Source organism: Procambarus clarkii, chromosome 43 (genome assembly GCF_040958095.1).
Source record: "Procambarus clarkii isolate CNS0578487 chromosome 43, FALCON_Pclarkii_2.0, whole genome shotgun sequence".
Classification (NCBI taxonomy): Eukaryota; Metazoa; Arthropoda; class Malacostraca; order Decapoda; family Cambaridae; genus Procambarus; species Procambarus clarkii.
In genome coordinates, this window is record NC_091192.1 from 38,320,677 (window position 1) to 38,343,914 (window position 23,238).

Sequence of the window (23,238 nt, forward strand, 5' to 3'; positions counted from 1 at the left end):
GGCTGAGGGAGCCTGGCCCGGGAGCAGCAGCCCAACACCTTCCTGCTGGGGACGTACCTTTGTGCTGTTGCAGCCCAACTCATCACTACCATCGCCACAATCATCTTCACCATTACACTGCCAGCGAGAGTGTATACACCTCTCGCTAGATTCACACTTGAAGTAATTGTCACTACAAATGACCTGCTGGACAATACATTTTAATTATTGTTTTTTAATTTTACTTCTGAAGTAGATTTCTTTTATGAATAAGACATGTCAACAGTTTCCTATTTTTTTATAACCCTTCTTTGCAATATAATAATAGTTAGTTTAGTTCATTTATTATGCACCCCATACCCATCTTGTGGGGGGTAGTGGAAAGGGTTACAGAGGCACATAATGGGCTCAGGGACTGAACCCCACAATTCATTTAGCTAAGCAAGTTACAATCTTGATGAGCTAGTTACAAAATTCAATATAAGTCATCACATCAACAATGGGTTCGAGATCGACCTCAAGTACAGGTTCTAAATTAAGCAACTGACATGTGGAGAGCTAGTGTCAACATTTATATGTTTGTCCTGCACACCGCCCCCCATCCAGTGGGCAGCGGTGGATAGGTTACAATCACTTAGTTACTACCTACAGTTAGCAAACTGGGGATATTTGGCTAAAATTTCTGGTAGCAGATCATTTTGAATGAAATATTGACACATCGCTGGAACATTGGTTATAGAATTGTCTCTAAATTCACGTATCTTTTCGCACTCCATCACATAGTGACGGAGGGTGTGCGAATAATTTTGTTGACACAGTTTACATTTGGTCAGGTCTACATCAGCAGATAATGAGAATTCCCAGAGATACTTGTAACCGAGTCTAAGCCGAGCAGTAGTAACATCTAGAAGTCTGCTGATTTTATTGGATGAACCATAGATGTGTGGCTCCTCTTGCATTATAGTATGATGATAGATGGAATTACTGGTGTCAATTTCACTTTGCCTCAGATCTACAAGATCTTGTTGAAGTTCTCGGTGTACTGCTGCTCTCAGATTGCTCATTGACAATCCAAGGTTACACTCAACGGCTCCTTTAAAGGCAGATTCTTTGGCTAACTTATCAGCTCTATCATGCATTCGGAGGCCAACATGAGATGGAGACCACATGAAATGGACTCTGTTACCATCCTTAATAATTTTGTTGTATTTGTGTCTAGCTTCGGACACGAGCATGTTACAGTTATGTCTTGAAGAGTTGAGAGCTTATAATAAGCTGAGCTGAGATATAATAATACTTATTATTATTATTATATATTATTACTTATTAATATTATTATATATAATAATACTTATTATTATTATAATACTTATTATTATTATTACTTACTTATTATTATTATTATTAATACTTATTATTATTATTATTATTATTATTATTATTATTATTATTATTATTATTATTATTATTAACAAACGAATATGGCAGCAATTTAAGCAGTTTAAGTACTCGCCTAGTTGTGCTTGCGGGGGTTGAGCTTCGGCTCTTTGATCCCGCCTCTCAACTGTCAATCTGATGTACAGATTCTTGAGCATATTGGGCTCTATCATATTTACATTTGAAACTGTGTATGGAGTCAGCCTCCACCACAACACTACTTAATGCATTCTATTTGTTTACTACCCTGACACTGAAAAAATTCTTTCTAATGTCTCTGTGGCTCATCTGGGTACTAAGTTTCCACCTGTGTCCCCTTGTTCGTGCTCCACCCGCGCTAAAGAGTTTGGCTTTGTCCACTCTGTCAATTCCCTTGAGAATTTTGTAGGTGGTTATCATGTCTCCCCTTACTCTTCTGTTTTCCAGGGTTGTGAGGTTCAGCTCCTTTAGCCTTTCCTCGTAACTCATTCCTCTCAGTTCCGGGACCAGTCTGGTGGCATACCTCTGAATCTTCTCTAACTTTGTCTTGTGTTTAACTAGATATGGATTCCAGGCTGGAGCTGCATACTCCAGGATTGGTCTTACATAAGTGGTATACAGGGTCCTGATCGATTCCTTACACAAGTTTCTAAAGGGAGTTCTTATATTGGCCAGTCTAGCATATGCCGCTGATGATATCCATTTGTTGTGGGCCTCTTGGGACAGGTTCGGTGTGATATCGACCCCCAGATCTTTCTCTCTATTTGACTCTTGTAGGATTTCACCTCCCAGATGGTACCTTGTGTTCAGCCTTCTGCTCCCTTCGCCTAATTTCATTACTTTACACTTTCCTGAGTTGAACTTTAGCAGCCATTTTCTAGACCATTCCTCCAGTTTGTCCAGGTCGTCCTGTAGTCTCTGTCTATCTTCATCTGTTTTGATTCTTATAATTTTTGCATCATCAGCAAACATTGAGAGGAATGAGTCTATACCCTCTGGAAGGTCGTTAACATATACTAGAAACAGGATGGGTCCGAGTACAGAGCCCTGTGAAACCCTGCTGGTGACATCTCGCCACTCTGATGCCTCCCCCCTCACCATTACTCGCTGTTTCCTATTGCTTAGATACTCCCTTCTCCACTGGAGCACCTTACCTTTTACTCCTGCCTGCTGTTCCAACTTTTGTAACAGCCTTTTGTGAGGTACTGTGTCAAAGGCTTTCTGACAGTCCAAGAAAATGCAGTCTGTCCACCCTTCTCTTTCCTGCCTAATTTGTGTTACTTGGTCATAGAATTCTATTAGGCCTGTGAGGCACGATTTACCATCTCTGAACCCATGCTGGTGGTGTGTTACAAAGCTGTTTCTCTCCAGATGCTCTACGAGCCTTTTCCTCACAATCTTCTCCATCACCTTGCTTGGTATACAAGTTAGGGAAACTGGCCTGTAGTTCAGTGCCTCTTGCCTGTCACCCTTTTTGTATATTGGGACTACATTAGCTGTCTTCCAGCTTTCCGGAAAGTCTCCCGTTTCCAGTGACCTGTTATACACCATGGAGAGTGGCACACTTAGTGCTTCTGCACCTTCTTTTAGAATCCACGGTGAGATTCTCTCAGGCCTAACAGCCTTTGACACATTCAGCTCCAACAGATTCCTTTTGACCTCATCACTGGTGAGGTAAATTTCCTCCAAGGTTGTTCGGTTTGCCTCCTCATTTAGTGCAGGGACCTCTCCTTGTTCTTTTGTGAAGACCACCTGGAATCTCTTGTGAGAAAAGGAGTGAGGGACTGAGAGGTGCGGCAAGAATGACCACACCCCCACACCGATGGACTCTGCTCTCCCTTACTCAACCACGCTTCATCCCTTCCCCTCCTCCCCTTTCGTGGCTGCTTGGTTCAGAGTATTCTACTGGTAATTCTAAATACCTGTGTCAGTAGATGTCTGTTCACCTCAATTAAAAATAGAGTGGTGGCAACCTATTGACATCATTTATATAACAGGTTCAACAACTACCATCTTTCCCCCACCCCCCATCTTTTAATTAAGGTAGCCTAGCAATGTAAAGTGAAATCACTTTCCATTTTGTAAAATGAAGAGTTACTTGTCAATACCTGTAATTAACCCAGGGTTTTAATGGTGAAGTTGAGTGTAGAATATGTGCTAAAGTGTTCCAAAGGCCAAGTGGCTCAGGTGTTCCCATCTGCCAGTCTCCCAGAAGTGATCATCACCAGAACACGAGTCATCACTCGTGTTCTGGTGATGATTAGAGTTTTCTTTAATAGTTTTATAATATCCCCCAGTTTGTAATAATCCTAGACTATTATAATATTTCCCCCTGTGTAGTTTGCTGTTTGATTAATACCAGTGATCATGTAAATTTATTAAAAAAGGCTCAGTAATATCAATATCATGGCGTATCCCAGCTCTATTAATCCAACATTCTGCTTGTAACTCATTCTGTATGTACTTTTAACTAAATAAAATATTATTATTATCATCATTATTATTATTAATTATTCACCAACTAAACAGTGCATATACTCAGTCCCATTATTACATTGTTATAGTTATAGATAATAAAATATTACTTACTTCTACTACCACCCCTACTCCCTGTTACAACATATCCAGTGACTGGTACAGTCAGCTCACAACTATATGGTTCCGGGTTCGATTTCCAGCACATTTCGGCAGGTTTAATTACACCCGATGTCCCTCTTCACCTAGTAGTAAATAGGTACTTGGGAGATGGGTTGCATCTTGAGTAAGATCTGTCGTTGGTCAGGGAAAACTGGCAGCCTTATTCTTGTCTCGAACCATGGGAAATGATAGACACTTCTGGCACCATCAGTATTCAAGCGTGGAGACCTTATCTTCAGAAGGAAGATGTTCTGGAGAAAGTGCAACACCGTGCAACAAAAATCATTCCAGAGCCAAGACAACGCTTGTATCAGGAACGGTTGAGGGCCACAGGGCTAACAACACTGCGAACCAGGCATGACAGGGCGGATCTCATTGAAACTTAAAATACTGAACAATTTGGAGGATGTTGGGATGTTGATCCAGACAATTTCTTCAAAAGGTCAGATGCAACACGAACAAGGAGCAACGGTTTCAAGCTCAACAAGCCACAATATAGGACTGAGAACAGGAGAGGCATTTTTCACCCAAAGGGTTATAAACCCATGGAACCGCTTATCCGCCGAAGCCATAAATACCAAAACTCTGTTAAATCTTAAAATCCAACTGGAAAAGACCATTAAGGCAAATGGGGCCACCTTCGACAAGCCGCCGGCTTCCTGTCCTCGTTGAGGCCAGTAGTGTTAGTGGCCCTCAGGTATGCATTGATGAATATCTCTTAACTACTTCTTTTGTAATTAGGCCGATCCTAAGTGATTTTTCATATTCATGTTTCTTGTTGATTGCTTTGAGTATGCCACTAGTGAGCCAGGGGCTGTTTAATCTTTTGGCAGTTACTTGTTTGGTGGGGAGAGGACAATGAGTGTTGTAGAGGCTTATAGTTTAGGAAAGGAAGATGTTGGCTAGTGAATTTATATCCTGTGTATTACTGAATTCGGATTCCTACCTTACCTTGAGGTTACCTTGAGGTGCTTCCGGGGCTTAGCGTCCCCGCGGCCCGGTCGTCGACCAGGCCTCCTGGTTGCTGGACTGATCAACCAGGCTGTTGGACGCGGCTGCTCGCAGCCTGACGTATGAGTCACAGCCTGGTTGATCAGGTATCCTTTGGAGGTGTTTTATCCAGTTCTCTCTTGAACACTGTGAGGGGTCGGCCAGTTATGCCCCTTATGTGTAGAGGAAGCGTGTTGAACAGTCTCGGGCCTCTGATGTTGATAGAGTTCTCTCTCAGAGTACCTGTTGCACCTCTGCTTTTCAACGGGGGTATTCTGCACATCCTGCCATGTCTTCTGGTCTCATGTGATGTTATTTCTGTGTGCAGGTTTGGGACTAGCCCCTCTAATATTTTCCACGTGTAAATTATTATGTACCTCTCCCGCCTGCGCTCAAGGGAGTACAGTTTTAGGCTCTTTAGTCGGTCCCAATAGTTTAGATGTTTTACTGAGTGGATTCTAGCAGTAAAGGATCTCTGCACGCTCTCCAGGTCAGCAATTTCTCCAGCTTTGAAAGGGGCTGTCATTGTGCAGCAGTACTCCACTCTAGAGAGCACAAGCGTTTTGAAAAGTATCATCATCGGTATAGCATCTCTAGTGTGAAAAGTTCTTGTTATCCAACCTGTCATTTTTCTTGCAGTTGTGACGGCTACTTTATTGTGTTCTTTAAAGGAAAGGTCTTCCGACATGAGTACACCCAGATCCTTTACATTGCCTTTTCGTTCTATGTTATGATTTGCCTGAGTTTTGTACGTGGTTTCCGTTTTTATATTTTCATTTTTTCCATAGCGCATGAGCTGGAACTTATCTTCGTTAAACACCATATTATTTTCTGTAGCCCATAGAAAGACCTGATCTACATCTGACTGGAGGTTTGCCGTGTCCTCTATGTTGCCAACTCTCATGAAGATCCTAGTGACATCTGCAAAGGATGATACAGTGCTATGGGTTGTGTTCTTGTCTATGTCCGAAATGAGGATGAGAAAAAGTACTGGAGCAAGCACAGTACCCTGGGGGACTGAGCTCTTCACGGTTGATGGGCAGGATTTTATTTTGTTGACTATTACACATTGGGTTCTGTTGGTCAGGAAATTGTAGATCCATCTGCCTATTTTGCCCATTGTACCTTCTTGTGAATAAATTATTATTATTATTATCTGAACCAAGCCCACGTGTACACGGCGCTTAAGACCGCCAAAAGTAACCGGCAAGCTTTCCATCAGCCCAAATGATGACCAGCCTGGCAAGTGAGGAGCAACCTAGGTCCATCACAAGGTCAGGTGGATGCAGATGTAGACACAGCCTCACCAGTCTAGTATCAACTCCCGCACTAGACACTAGAAGTCTCATTATAGAAGAGAGAGTCACTCCTAGCCTCATCCATCCTCTCTCGCCTTCCAACTCTCAGCCGCACTCGAGCTCTGTGCTCTTGGCTTCATCCGAGTTAGTTCTCTCTCCAGGCCTCACACAGGCTCTCAGCTTCCGGCCTCCTTCAGCACAACATTCTACCTGACTCCGTAAGCACACGTAACAAGCATCCTTGTCTCAACTTATCTATCTCAACAACATCATACCATTTCTAACATGCGGCTGCTTTAACCGAACTCTTAAATAAATAAAAAAAATACCATACTCTTTGAATAATATCTCTCAAAATCTTGTATGTTACACTATAATAGATCCCTTTGACAATTAATATTAAAGACCAAACTACAGTGAATTGTGGTAACAATTTGAATGTCATTATTTCATTAAATCAGCAACAGTCAACATTGCCCAAATGCATGACAACATAACTTATAAAGTCAAGAATAACCTACCAGATGGGAACCTCTAGAAGTCAGCTTATCATGTTACATTATGCAGGAAACACTGCATATTAGTGGCTTTATATCATGAGCCATATCATTTATGTGTGAATACTCCACAGCATCATGCATCAAATGTATTTTTATATAAAGGAAATTACCATTGGAACTCCTACCTGGGTACAATTTTTTTCATCACTTGAATCTTGACAGTCGGCGACTCCATCACACACCCAAGTGGAAGGTATACATTTGTTATTTATTGCACACTTGAATTGATAAGCTTCACAATCATCCTGAGGGAAATCAATTTTGTAAATATTTTGTTTATTATACGTAAATAGACATTAGACGTAATGATGGCATTTATTAACATCTAGCAACATTTTCACAGATTTATCTTTAACACTTTCGTGTTCTGAGGAAAGAGGTCCCATTTTCACTACCTAACTGATCCACTCTTCACCCAATTATTGTTATGCATTGAAGTATAATATATGCTTATTTTCTGTTTTTAAAGCTATTCATAGACCTAGAATATTGGTTTAGGCATTGAAACTGTTTAGAAATGAAGTTTTAAACAATAAAAAAAATGGATAACCAATGTTGTGTGGAGATTAAGTGATTTGAGGTTTCTTTTTAAATTATTGGTGGGCAATTCACTTCATTGGTCATTAGATCCTCAATCCCTAACCTGCTGTTCGCCCAGTTAGGGGGGTAAGATGACCTTGTAAAGGTCCTCATCTTCAGTGGGTTGAGATTGTATCAGGAGTCCGAAGTATCCAATATGTGACAATATGACAAGGTAACACATGAAAGACATGGACCTACCAGTATTAATGGCCACCAGGTAAATTCGGGCAAATTCCGTTTTCTAATGTTTTAGTGACATATTTGAGAACTAACTAGAGGGACTGGACCAACCACTTGGACTGGTCAGCACGGCCACTGGACCAACCACTTCGACTGGTCAGCACGGCCACTGGACCAACCACTTGGACTGGTCAGCACGGCCACAGGACCAACCACTTGGATTGGTCAGCACGGCCACTGGACCACTCACTTGGACTGGTCAGCACGGCCACTGGACCAACCACCTGGACTGGTCAGCACGGCCACTGGACCAACCACTTGGACTGGTCAGCACGGCCACTGGACCACTGACTTGGACTGGTCAGCACGGCCACTGGACCAACCACTTGGACTGGTCAGCACGGCCACAGGACCAACCACTTGGACTGGTCAGCACGGCCACTGGACCACTCACTTGGACTGGTCAGCACGGCCACTGGACCAACCACTTGGACTGGTCAGCACGGCCACAGGACCAACCACTTGGACTGGTCAGCACGGCCACTGGACCACTCACTTGGACTGGTCAGCACGGCCACTGGACCAACCACCTGGACTGGTCAGCACGGCCACTGGACCAACCACTTGGACTGGTCAGCACGGCCACTGGACCAACCACCTGGACTGGTCAGCACGGCCACTGGACCAACCACTTGGACTGGTCAGCACGGCCACTGGACCACTGACTTGGACTGGTCAGCACGGCCACTGGACCAACCACTTGGACTGGTCAGCACGGCCACTGGACCACTGACTTGGACTGGTCAGCACGGCCACTGGACCAACCACTTGGACTGGTCAGCACGGCCACTGGACCAACCACTTGGACTGGTCAGCACAGCCACTGGACCACTGACTTGGACTGGTCAGCACGGCCACTGGACCACTGACTTGGACTGGTCAGCACGGCCACTGGACCAACCACTTGGACTGGTCAGCACGGCCACTGGACCAACCACTTGGACTGGTCAGCACGGCCACTGGACCAACCACTTGGACTGGTCAGCACGGCCACTGGACCAACCACTTGGACTGGTCAGCACAGCCACTGGACCACTGACTTGGACTGGTCAGCACGGCCACTGGACCAACCACTTGGACTGGTCAGCACGGCCACTGGACCAACCACTTGGACTGGTCAGCACGGCCACTGGACCAACCACTTGGACTGGTCAGCACGGCCACAGCCTCGGTTACGCAGGTCGACATACAATTCCTGACGACGTGAGTTGAGAATGATTCCTTCCCGCCATTCTCTCCCAGCGCCTAGGCCTTACAATCTCCGTGGTGTAGTGGTAAGACACTCGCCTGGCGTTCCGCGAGCGCTATGTCATGGGTTCGTATCCTGGCCGTGGAGGATTTATTGGGCGCAGTTCCTTAACTGTAGCCTCTGTTTAACGCAACAGTAAAATGTGTACTTGGATGAAAAAAAAAACGATTCTTCGCGGCAGGGAATCGTATTCCAGGGACCTGCCCGAAACGCTACGCGTACTAGTGGCTGTACAAGAATGTAACAACTCTTGTATATATCTCTTGTATATATTATATCCTCTTCTGAGTGCTATATAATTATACTGATGTGGAAATGCAAATAATATAATTTTTGGGCTTCCCCCGATAAGAATTCCTGCTTATCCAGTGGTTGCCTTATCCAGTGAAGGGCCCTTCCTATATTGTTTGGATAAATGAGCTAATAATAATAATTATTATTATACTAATTACTATACAGAGAAATCACATTATCGTGATATATCAACGAGAACATCCCCAAGAGCGCATAGGTTTGAATCCTCATCACGGTTTCTCTGGATTTTCTCATACTAATTATTATTATAATATTTATTATTATAATACTTATGATACTGCTAATAATATTTTTTATAGAAAACATAGAAGATATGATTACAGTAAATGCTTACTAGATACTTGTATTTTTTTATATAAACGCCACTAATTACACTACCTGCACCCATTTAAGAAGCATCAGAAAAATATATCAGTACCGCTCACCCTACATTGTTTCAGAAAGAAAAATTGTCTTGTCACTGATGCTGTTTTAAAACTATTTGCGACATTTGTTCCATTAAGTTAACACTCTTGAGAAAATTAGTCAAATGTTAATACAATAATTTGATGGACTGTTGACTCCAGACAGTGAAGGAAAACCGTAGGCTTTCTGGGTCCAAATGACTGAACGAGCAACCCAGTGGGTAAATCCACAAGGGCCGTGACGAAGGTTCGAACCTATATACGTCTGAGAGGATCCCAGACGCTGCCTTAATCGATTAAGGCAGCGTCTGGGATCCTCTTGGATGTAGGTTCGAACCCTCGTCACGGTCCTTGAGGATTTGTTCATTTGATGCATCACGCTATTGTGATCTATGTGTGTAACCCAGTGGGTTTTCCTTTCTATTTTTGGGGGTAGGGAGGGGGGGGGTAGGGAACGACTATTATACAAGGTGGCTATGGCAGCCTGTTGGCTAGCAAGATGAGAAATGCTGCCCAATAAACACGCTCGTCTGAGAGAAAACAAACAAAAAATTGAATCAACCTAGGCTGGGTCAAGATCTGTTTACCTCTAACCTTAGTGGTCAGCTTCAACTACTTCTACTTAACTATTCAATAGATTGTCATTAATGTTATATAAAAAATACAATCGTGGCCTAGATACATACTGGGTTACAGCCATGTTCGTCACTGCCATCCGCACAATTAGCTTGACCATCACACTTCCATATAAAGTATGTGCATTCATCTCCCGATGAACACAAAAACTCATCCTCTCGACATGTAAGCTGAAACAAAAAGTAACGTTGAATGTATTGAAACGCCAATTTAAGGAGAAATTTCGGTGGCTTTCTGAGGCTACAGTGCCAAACTACCAGGTGCCACCAGTCATGGAGTTCTAATGTAGGGAGCAGTGGCACTCTGATAAAATTGTCAAGTTATTTTTTTGATCATATCCGCCACCTCCGAGGAAGCACTCACAAAGGCAGCGAAACCAAACAGACCACTACTGCTGCTGGCTATAACAAAACATATTAAGACCCGTACTGATAGCCCACAGAACACACCTCTTAAAAATATTATACTCAATGTGCTGAAAGATTCTTATAATTCTTACCTTATCTTTGCTACAGTCACTGGGTTCATCACTGCCGTCCTGACAGTCAAGCGAGCCATCACAGAACAGACTTTTTGGGAGGCAGCTTCCATTATCACACTCCAAATGTGTCTCAAGGTCGCATGGGTTTACCGTTGTTGGTGGCTCTTCAGTTATTATTAGTTGATTAGTTAGTGATGTTTCTGAAGGCGTTAACACAGTTCCTGAAATATCAGTAACATTAGGAGAGTCAGAAAAGGGGAAACCTGCCATGCACAGGTCAACATTCCCATTCTCAGAAAATATTATATTATATATTTGCAATTTCATAATCATAAATTGACTTCTCAAGCTTAGTAAACTCTTATCAGATAACATGGTAAGGATAACATGGTATCTTCTCACTAGTATGAATCCCTCAATATGCCTATTAGAAAGGCTGCAACCCCAAGAGCATTGAATTTTGTTTTGTAAAGTTGCTAGAGCTCTTCAAATAAGCCTTCGAGCAGAGATGCCAAGTAAAATGGAACAATGTTATTGTTGGATAACAGCCCTCGGCTCCACCCACTATCCACACCTCCTGGGCTCGACATAGTTGTATGGTGCCCATATCGTACGAAGAACATCAACTAACTGGAAGAGGTGCAAAGATATGCAACTAAATGGCTTCCGGAACTGAAAGTCAAGAGCTACAAGGAGCGGCTAGAGGCATTAAATATACCAAAGTTAGTAGAAGAAAAAAAGGCGATATGCTCATTACGTAGAACGGGAATGGACATAATTGATAATAATAATACTTCATTGTGTCGGGGGACAGGAAGCCAGAGTGTATTCATACACGTTAGGCTTATATCGAGCCCCCCCCCTCCCCCAAGGTCGAATTACTAACCCCGTCCAGCATGCAACCCCACAACAAGCTGACTAACTCCTGAGTACCTACATACTGCTAAGAGAACAGAGGTATTAGATGAAAAGAAATGTGCCCAACCATTTCTGTCCCACCCGGGATTCGAACCTGGAATTATCGATTGTGCGTCGAGTACGTACCCGACTGTACTACCGGGACCCTTGTCTCTTGGACACCTGATAAAGAAGAATTCTCGTGACCTGGAACTTCAATAACAAGAGGTCAAAGATACAAAGCTGCCGAAAATATATTAGAAAATTCTCTTTCGCAAACAGTGGCAGACGGGCGGAAAAAGTTAAGTGAAAAGGTGGTGGAGGCCAAAACCGTCAGTAGTTTCAAAGCATTATACGACAAAGAGTACTGGGAAAACGGGACACCACGATCGTAGCTCTTATCCTGTAACTACACTTAGGTAATTACAGTTAGGCCATTATTCCAATCTGAGGGTGTCGATAAAATATTTGTGCTCAACATAATTGAAAACGACCAGGCTCAGTTGTGTTGATTTCCATGAAGAATATGCTATAACACTGTTATTGTTATCAATCTATATTGAAGCACTAAGTATGATGACCAGACCACACACTAGAAGGTGAAGGGACGACGACGTTTCGGTCCGTCCTGGACCATTCTCAAGTCGATTGTGTGGAGGCCACACAATCGACTTGAGAATGGTCCAGGACGGACCGAAACGTCGTCGTGCCTTCACCTTCTAGTGTGTGGTCTGGTCATCACACTTTAGCCACGTTATTGTGACTCATCGCCTGCAAGCACTAAGTAACTTGGATCTCCAGAAGTATGAATGGAAATGACCCACATTAGCGAGCGGTGAATGTACATCCAGTACCGACAAATTCTGCCAAATAATACATTTTTGGTATAAAACATGAAAGGACAGCAGAATGCACTCACGTGTAATATTCTGTAATTGGGTACTTAGCAGAACGACTGAATGCTGAAGAGATTCAAGGGCTTGGTTGAGAGTAGCAAGCCTCTCCAGTAGCGTTGTGAACTCTTCCTCTCTGGACACCACGTCTGCAAAACGAATTTGTTTCTAGTCCATAAACAAGAATTAATAAGAAACTACTGTATCAAGATTTCTCATGCTAAATCTATTATATGGTAAGATATCCCGTGGGAGATAGAGCTAGATAAATTAGCTAAAAAGAGAACTTAAATATTTCAAGGCCTAGTATAGCACATATATTTACTATATTAGGCTTCAGATAGCGAGTATTAGACCTAGGATGATTAGGATAGGTTAGGTTTTAATAGCAACATATATACAAAACTTTTTCCAGTTTATCGACATTCAATAGTACCAAATTCTACTTTCTATAATAATGTGATTAAACGAGACTTACTACCGGACTGAATCAGACTTTTCCCCATGACGAGACTAGCAAGACTTCCCCGCAGCCTATGGGCAGCTAGCTGGTTAGAATTCGTCCTGTCTGTTAATTTAGGCTTGGAAGGAAGCCTATGCTGAAAGGGGAAGGCAGCTGCTGGCATGACCTTCGCGGCATTGTTGGCTTTTGATTGGCCTCCTGCAATCAGGGACACGGCCAGGGGCACCGCCGGGGACACGGCCAGGGGCACCGCCAAGGACACCGCCAAGGACACGGCCAAGGGCGCCATCAGGACCCACGCCACGGAGATGATTCTCATTATTCTCTGTGGGGATTACAGCGCAAATTTTTGTAGTAAGCGACGTACATAAATATATAAATATATATAGTTTGCAGAAAACACACACACATAACACTGTTCAAAGACCTCATCCAGCTCTTCGGAGATGGGGTGCGTGCCCAAGATACAGCAATCATTTCCTCTCTGGATCGCGACACTGAGGCGCTGTAACAGGAAACTAGCCACCCTTGAGTCTCTAGTTTGCCTAATGAGTTCCTCACCCACCTTCACCACCAGCACCCACCACCATCGCCATCAGCATCAAGCTCTATCACCACCAGTCAAACGTCAAGGCCGTCGGGTACTTATCAACTGGGTGCCAAGTCATGTGGGAATATTAGGAAATGACATCGCAGACGAAGCTACAAAACTTGCAACTAAGAGAAGAAATGTAGACATTAACATATCACAGAGTCTATCACAGATTAAGAAATTAATTAGAAATAGAGCAATGTAAAAGATGTACAGTGACCATACCACAGCAGTTACAACATCAGGATCTGCGGGTTGGTACAAGAATTCAACCAACTACGAACCACTTAGTTTGATGAAAGGGAGCAGTAGACCAACAGAAGTACACTTACATAGCATCAGGCTTGGATACCCATGTGCATGGGAAATAGGCTTACAGGTTCCGGAAGATGAGAGGAAATGTCAGCACTGTGGAGAAATGCCCGACAGACCACTGGAACATTATCTAACACAGTGCATAGCTATAACCACAACAGACCACTGGAACATTATCTGACACAGTGCACAGTTACAAACCCATTAAGATTTCAAATTAGATTCAACAGAGCAGATGAAGTTGTTAAATACATGAGGTAAAATCTTACTGAAGCGACCATACGAGTCATAAATACTCATACTCCGCCCAAGTAAAACAGAAGTAAGTAACACTTAGTGGGCCAGCCAGAGGCTTAGGGCCCGCGCTGGAATATCCCTGGAAAAAAAAAATCACCACCATCACCCACCACCGGCGACACCACCACAACCCACAATCACCACCAGCACCCACCACCGGCGACACCACCACAACCCACAATCACCACCAGCACCCACCACCGGCGACACCACCACAACCCACAATCACCACCGGCACATAACGCTTGTAGTGGACCTGCCAGAGGCGTATGGTCCGCCCAGGAATATCCCAGCCGAAAAAAAACCACTTCCACAACCCCACCATCACCACCACCACTACAACGCACAACCACAACCACCACAACCACCGCCGCCGAAGAAATGTAAGGAAATACTCGTACCCTGCACGGATGGTCAACAAGTAGAATGTACTGAAAGAATTAGAAGGCCAGATTCAACAAGGAATTTGAACGTCAGAATAGTTCCATTATAACGCAACAGGTACCACAAGGAGGGCAAGCGGGGGGCATAAAGTGCTAGACCTCACTCCCTCATAGTCACTGATAAGTAAGGTCCACTACCACCACCACCATCTATCTACCACAACCCTCCACCACAATCCACCACCACATCCACCTACCACAGAAACAAGATTCAAGCCATTGACAAATATGGTGGAACTCTCAGGTAAGGCTGTTGACCTTGGCGTCTCTCTCTCTCTCTCTCTCTCTCTCTCTCTCTCTCTCTCTCTCTCTCTCTCTCTCTCTCTCTCTCTCTCTCTCTCTCTCTCTTCTCTCTCTCTCTCTCTCTCTCTCTCTCTCTCTCTCTCTCTCTCTCTCTCTCTCTCTCTCTCTCTCTCTCTCTCTCTCTCTCTCTCTCTCTCTCTCTCTCTCTCTCTCTCTCTCTCTCTCTCTCTCTCCCTCCCTCCCTCCCCCCCCCGGAGAAAGATGGACTGGGATATATGGCCTTGAATAGTTGGAAAAATTCATATATATAATTCAGCAATTATATGAAAGAATTATTCAGGATAACATACACGGCGTTTGAGAGGCCGCGCGTGTCAGTATTTGAGAAAAACATGGGGTTCCTCCAGTATGTTTTCTCCAGTACAATATGATGGATACAAGACGGGGGACACACAAGGGGGGGAACCAGGACGAAGGGGACACACAAGGGGGGGAACCAGGACGAAGGGGACACACAAGGGGGGGTGGGAACCAGGACGAGGGGGACACACAAGGGGTGGGGGACCAGGACGAGGGGGACACACAAGGGGGGGGGGGACCAGGACGAAGGGGACACACAAGGGGTGGGGGACCAGGACGAGGGGGACACACAAGGGGTGGGGGACCAGGACGAGGGGGGACACACAAGGGGTGGGGGACCAGGACGAGGGGGACACACAAGGGGTGGGGGACCAGGACGAGGGGGGACACACAAGGGGTGGGGGACCAGGACGAGGGGGACACACAAGGGGTGGGGGACCAGGACGAGGGGGACACACAAGGGGGGGGGGGACCAGGACGAGGGGGGACACAACAAGGGGGGCGACGACCCATATTATAATAGTGAGCGTCAATGAACTCTGGGGGCGCCCTTGAGATCTTGGTTTCCTGTGTTGCTGCTGTCGTAATCTGTCGCTTCTGTGGTATACTTTGGTGTGATATATCAGCTTCCTCACTATAAGTCAAGACGAGACTGCACCACCTGAGATCAAGACTAATGAGCATCAATCGTCCCCGATGGATGAGGTGGATTGCGTAGATTAATCCACTGCTAGTTAGGCGAATCCATCGTCAATTTGAACGCTTATCCAGCGGCTAGACCAAGCACGGCCCACCGAGACGAGAGTGGAGCGCCTCTCACGGCTCCTGACACAACCGGCCGGCTCAGTCTATCTACACGTATAAGTGACAATGTCCTCTTTTGTCCGTCCAAGGGTGGGAGGCCCGACGCTCATGGCTAGCCGCACCCAACATCCACACATGAAACATGGCGGTATATGACCGTCATGGGCTAGGCGGGGTCGGCCCCAGTGCCATACCTAAAGAAATATCGGCATCGTTATTGCTCCCCCTACTCTGCGAGTGTTGTGAAGTCTGAAACATAATCAGTCGTGCATTCTCCATAGATTTTGATACTTACATTCATGGATTATTCGAAAACAATGAGAGGGAATTGATTTGGATTGGGGGAGGAGAGGTTGGGGTATGAGAGAGAGGGATGAGATTGGTTGAAAGGGGAAATATTGAGGAGAGGGAAGGAAGGAGGAGAGAGAAAGAAAGAAGGAGAGAAGAGGGGAAAAAGGTGGAGAGGGGGAGAAGGACGAAGTGAAAGAGGGAGAATTCTGAGAGGGAAGGAGGGAAAACAAGAGGGGTTAGAGATGAAGGAGAGGGGAAAAGAGAGGGGAAAAGAGAGGGGAAAAGAGAGGGGAAAAGAGAGAGAGAGAGAGAGAGAGAGAGAGAGAGAGAGAGAGAGAGAGAGAGAGAGAGAGAGAGAGAGAGAGGGAGAGAGAGAGAGAGAGAGGGAGAGAGGGAGAGAGAGAGAGAGAGAGAGAGAGAGAGAGAGAGAGAGAGAGAGAGAGAGAGAGAGAGAGAGAGAGAGAGAGAGAGAGAGAGAGAGAGAGAGAGAGAGAGAGAGAGAGAGAGAGAGAGAGAGAGAGAGAAGGAGAGAGAGGGGCACACCCGGATCCCCTCATCCAATCCTCTACACAAAACACCATCACCTTCATAAAGGATTAGATGATCATTATTTACTCTCGAGTTTGTCTATAATTTACCAGTGCTCGAGGTGCAACTCCCGGGTTCAATGTTTTATTTTGATTGAAATACGCGCGTAAAAGTATCATGTATGTCGTGATCATTACTATACACACTGTAGATTAAATGATAGCTTATTAAATACATCTGTAGTGTGAGGAAGGGGTTTTAATGCAGTGTCGGATACAATTAAGTGGTTTATTACATTATTGTACGAGATATAAATGATTTATTAAATTGTAAAACTAATAAGTGGCTCATATAATTGCATGTTCAATAATTGGTTTATTTAATTGTCTATTAAACAAATAAATGGATGATTAAATTGTCTACTAAATGAATAATTGGTTTATTAAATTCTCTGTTAAACGAATAATTAGTTTATCAAGGTTCCTGTTAAACAAATAATTGATTTAATAAATTACCTGTTAAACGAATAAATGGTTTATTAACCATTAATATATATATATATATATATATATATATATATATATATATATATATATATATATATATATATATATATTTACTAAAAAAACTAACTTTTCTAAACATATAATTTATGGAGTTTTTTAATATTAATATTTTAAATATAAAAATATATAAGTTATTGAGTCAACACTAAATAACTGATTTGTAACATGCTTGAAGATTGCTTCAAGGTTGCGTCCAGCCAATAGCGTGGGGGGACGGTGATCATACCTCCCCCCCCCCATGTCCCGCCCCCCATAATAACCCACTCCCCCCATTCCCTCTGTATGATGGGGGTAGGGGGTAGGGGGGGGGTCACTAACCCTATGATGGGTTCCCCTTGAGCGGTTCACAGGAAATGGGGAAATTCTTGGAATCTTGAAGACGTTATCATATACTCTTGCGCTTCACATACGCAGAATTGCGTATGTGAAGTGTTTTTTTTTGGTTGTTGTTGCGTGTTCAGGCATACACACACACTTATATTTTAAGCGGTCATCCCTCCACACGACCAAGCAGCGTGAGTCTGCAGGATCATACAAAAAAATTGTGAATACATACACACTTATTCCTTCGTGAGCGTGCGCGCGCGCACACACACACACACACATTTGGGCACACAGGTGGAAAATGAGTGCCCAAATAAGCCACAGAGATATTAGAAAGAACTTTTTTTAATGTCAGAGTGGTTGACAAATGGAATGCACTAGGAAGTGATGTGGTGGAGGCTGACTCCATACACAGTTTCAAGTGTAGATATGATAGAGCCCAATAGGCTCAGGAACCTGTACACCTGTTGATTGACGGTTGAGAGGCGGGACCAAAGAGCCAGAGCTCAACCCCCGAAAACACAACTAGGTGAGTACAACTAGGTGACTGGGTGAGTACACACTCATTTCTCTGAATGTTTGCAGACGACGCCAAAATTATGAGAAGAATTAAGACAGAGAAGGACAGCTTGAGGCTTCAAGAAGACCTGGACAAGCTGCAGGAATGGTCGAACAAATGGTTGTTAGAGTTTAACCCAAGCAAAATGTAATGTAATGAAGATATGTGTAGGGAGCAGGAGACCAGATACAAGGTATCACTTGGGAGATGAAATACTTCAAGAGTCCGAGAGAGAGAAAGACCTGGGGGTTGATATCACGCCAGACCTGTCCCCTGCAGCCTATATCAAGAGGATAACATCAGCGGCATATGCCAGGTTAGCTAACATAAGAACGGCCTTTAGAAACTTGTGTAAGGAATCTTTCAGAACATTATATACCACATATGTCAGGCCAATCCTGGAGTATGTGGCTCCAGCATGGAGTCCATATCTAGTCAAGCATAAGACTAAACTGGAAAAAGTTCAAAGGTTTGCCACCAGACTAGTACCCGAACTGAGGGGCATGAGCTACGAGGAGAGACTACGGGAACTAAACCTCACGTCACTGGGAGACAGAAGAGTTAGAGGGGACATGATCATTACATACAAGATTCTCAGAGGATTTGACAGGGTAGATAAAAACAGACTTTTTAACACAATTGGCACACGCACTAGGGGACACAGGTGGAAATTAAGTGCCCAAATGAGACATAGAGACGTTAGAAAGAATTTTTTCAGTGTCAGAATAGTAGACAAATGGAATGCATTAGGAAGTGATGTGGTGGAGGCCCAGACTTCCCAACTTACGTCAGACAAGGCCACAGTGGTAAACCAGACATAATACTGTCAAACAACCACCACTTCCTAAACACCCACATAGAAAGGGGCCCTGTGAGCACAAGCGACCACCTACCAATAATAATGACGCTATCAACTAACCGTATTCAGAAACCCTCACCACCAAGACTTCAATACACTAAAACTGACTGGGAAGCGTTCAAAAGCGGTGCTCAGGAAATCCGTCACAGGCTTTAATTAAAAGGAAACATCATGCACAAACACAAAGCTAAATACATGGATTAGCACCATAGAAAAATGCACGAATGATCACATCCCCGTAGCTCACCATATAACGCTCTCACACCCCCCAGCCACTTAGGCACTCACAGCACAACAAACCAGATATAACAACCTTCTACAACTCATAACACAACACGGGTGGACAGATGAGCGCAAACGACTACAAAGGGAACTACAAGATGAGCTGCAAGATCTGTGCAAAACAGAGTACACCAAACAATGGGATGACCTAATAAGCAAAATTCAAATCGACTACAGAAACCCAGGAAAGTTCTGGAAAAAGTAAAGACCCTGATGGGAAGCTCATCTGAGGAAACACCCTACATCATAGACGCCTCAGGAAACAAACTCTATGAGGAGAGAGAACAAGAACAGGAATCCAGGAAGTTCTGGGAAAAAATATTCAGGATAAACCCGGAAGAAAATGTAAACTTTTGCCCCATTAATGAAGGGAAATTACAACTCAAGTCGATAACAGAGCTGCAGCACTACTCCCGACGCAAACAATAGACCTTAACAACATTTGTAATGACTGCCACCTTATGAAACACATAACCATTGCAGAGGTCCATAAAACAATTATAGGTTTCAAGAACAAGGCGCCGGGCAATATCAGAATAAACAAAATGGTATTAATAACCATTATAACCATTAATAACCATTGCAGAGGTCCATAAAGCAATTATGGGTTTCAAGAACAAGGCGCCGGGCAATATCAGAATAAACAAAATGGTATTATCCAACCTACCAGTAACTGCACTCCATCAATACACTTGTATAGTAAACGCAGCTCTTGCATCTGGACTATTCCCCCACATACTTCAAGAATGCCACAATAAGAGTAATCCCCAAGCCAGGTAAACCCCCCAACCCAAACTGAAAATTGCAGACCAATTTCCCTCCTCGAAGTACCAGGTAAAATATTCGAAAAAATAATCAAAATATTGTGTACTTCACAATAACTTGTGAAGTACATGGAAGAGGAAGAGAAGTATAACACCAGGCAGCATGGGTTTAGAAACCGCAGAGGGGCCCATACAGCTATAGCCCTGATCTACCAGCATATAGCCAACGCAGTGTCGAAAAAAGATCAGTGTTATATAGTGCTTAGAGACGTTTCGAAACTTTGGCACACAGGCCTAAAATATAATATATCTGAGCAAGGACTCCCACAGAGATATACTGCTACTCTCTGCAGCTTTATAGACAACAGAACTGCTAGTCTCTATATCGGCAGCTACTTGGGTGATATAATAGAACTTGAAAAGTGGAGTACCACAAGGAAGCTGCTCTCTCCCACTCTGTTCAACATATATACAGCTGACCTGCCCCAATCCCAACATGGAGAATACATCACATACGCTGACGATGTCACTCAAATAATATGCCAACCGGGACCATCAAAGCCGCTACTAGCCAACAAGACCAAGGCAGCAATTTAATTCACAAACAACTTTGAGAAGCAATGGAAAATAAGCACAAACTAACAAAAGTTCCAGATAATACACATTGCAAAAACAAACCCAGACCCCATTATCCTTGACAACTATCCGATCCAATAAGCGGAGGTAGGCAGAATACTGGGACTCATGATAAATAGAACAGTGATAAAAATTCACGTAAAGGGCCGACTTAACAAAGCCACAGCAGCCTTAGGAAAACTGAGGAGATTCCGAAGCCTCAGTACAAACATTCAGATCCACCTATATAAGGCTCTAGTTCGGCCGCATCTAGAGTATCCCCCAGTACCACTACACACCATAAAGAAAACTAACATGCAGAAACTGCAAGCAGTACAAAATAAGGCGCTAAGGAGAGCAGCAAAACACCGTCCACCATATGATCAGACAATCCAGGAGCTCCATGAACTCCTGAACACACAGCCACTAAACATCAGACTGCAGCACCAAGCCATCAGGGTGTGGAACACTATCGAAATGTTAGAGGACCCAATGTTTGAAAGATTACTCCAAGATGAGACGCCCCACTCCCACAGCTGGTGGTCCAAGATGAGACGCCCCACTCCCACAGCTGGTGGCCCAAGATGAGACGCCCCACTCCCACAGCTGGTGGCCCAAGATGAGACGCCCCGCTCCCACAGCTGGTGGCCCAAGATGAGACGCCCCACTCCCACAGCTGGTGGCCCAAGATGAGACGCCCCGCTCCCACAGCTGGTGGCCCAAGATGAGACGCCCCACTCCCACAGCTGGTGGCCCAAGATGAGACGCCCCACTCCCACAGCTGGTGGCCCAAGATGAGACGCCCCACTCCCACAGCTGGTGGCCCAAGATGAGACGCCCCGCTCCCACAGCTGGTGGCCCAAGATGAGACGCCCCACTCCCACAGCTGGTGGTCCAAGATGAGACGCCCCACTCCCACAGCTGGTGGCCCAAGATGAGACGCCCCGCTCCCACAGCTGGTGGCCCAAGATGAGACGCCCCGCTCCCACAGCTGGTGGCCCAAGAGCCTCGATTTGCTAGATGAAAACCCCGCTCAACAGTATATAATTCTCAGATGAAATACTGACCAGAAATCCCTCCCCCAATAATTGCATACATAAAATTTTATATATATATATATATATATATATATATATATATATATATATATATATATATATATATATATATATATATATATATATATATATATATGACAATGTCAGACCACGGAGGAAAAATGAAACAGGAAATTTCCTTAAGTACTTTCGTATATTAAATACATCTTCAGAAGGACCTTCTGAAGATGTATTTAATATACGAAAGTACTTAAGGAAATTTCCTGTTTAATTTTTCCTCCGTGGTCTGACATTGTCACATTCTTAATCACGTGTTTATTTTCGTGATATACACACACACATATATATATATATATATATATATATATATATATATATATATATATATATATATATATATATATATATATATATATATATATATATATATAATGATAAAATAAATAGCCTTAAACAGAACAACTTTAAATGTGTGAAAGCATGGGAGAGTGTATATATGAATGGTACACAGTATTCATCTATAGACATCCATATATGGTGAAACACATGTGAAGAACCTCTCACACACTCACAGCTCCCTGACAAGAGGGAGCCAGCTTAGCTTAGCTGCCAACACCCACACATCGTGTCAGCAAGGCGGACAGCCCGCCTGCTTTCATACCTCTCACTGTATTTCCCACTTCTACCCTTCACCTATGCCTCTCCTTCCTCTTTACTTCCAGAAAAATGACACACACACACACATACCCCTCACAGTACTGACACCCTTACAGTACTGACACCCTCACACTATTAACACAGACACACTGACAGACCTTCACACTGGCCGGACCCTGGCCTAGCTATCGTGCACGGGTCAACAGTGTTGTACCTGTCCTCGGTCCAGTGTGGTCCTGGGGAGCGTGCGCGCCTGGAGGCTGCCGGCCGCTGAGTGTGACTGTGGCAGGCAGACCTGTCTCGTACGGAGGCCAGCACGGGTGCAGGCAGGCAGGCAGGCAGGCAGGCAGGCAGGCAGGCAGGCAGGCAGGCAGGCAGGCAGGCAGTCAGGAAGGTATACAGGCAGGCAGGCAGGCAGGCAGGCAGGCAGGCAGGCAGGCAGGCAGTCAGGAAGGTATACAGGCAGTCAGGAAGGTATACAGGCAGGCAGGCAGGCAGGCAGGCAGGCAGGCAGGCAGGAAGGTATACAGGCAGGCAGGCAGGCAGGCAGGCAGGCAGGCAGGCAGGCAGGCAGGCAGGCAGACCTGTCTCGTACGGAGGCCAGCACGGGTGCAGGCAGGCAGGCAGGCAGGCAGACCTGT

At 44.4% G+C, this 23,238-nt stretch overlaps 1 protein-coding gene across 1 annotated transcript in view; it reads right to left on the reverse strand.

The window, feature by feature from the left end:
- Positions 1–22,871, reverse strand: part of LOC123755808 (very low-density lipoprotein receptor) — a 69,239-nt gene extending 46,368 nt beyond the window's left edge. Inside the window, 7 exon segments of the mRNA XM_069300306.1 lie at positions 58–186; positions 7,006–7,125; positions 10,357–10,476; positions 10,806–11,008; positions 12,604–12,726; positions 13,056–13,365; positions 22,812–22,871. Coding sequence (XP_069156407.1) covers positions 58–186; positions 7,006–7,125; positions 10,357–10,476; positions 10,806–11,008; positions 12,604–12,726; positions 13,056–13,359 — 999 coding nt within the window. The 5' untranslated portion in view covers positions 13,360–13,365; positions 22,812–22,871.
- Positions 22,872–23,238: the final 367 nt, after the last annotated feature.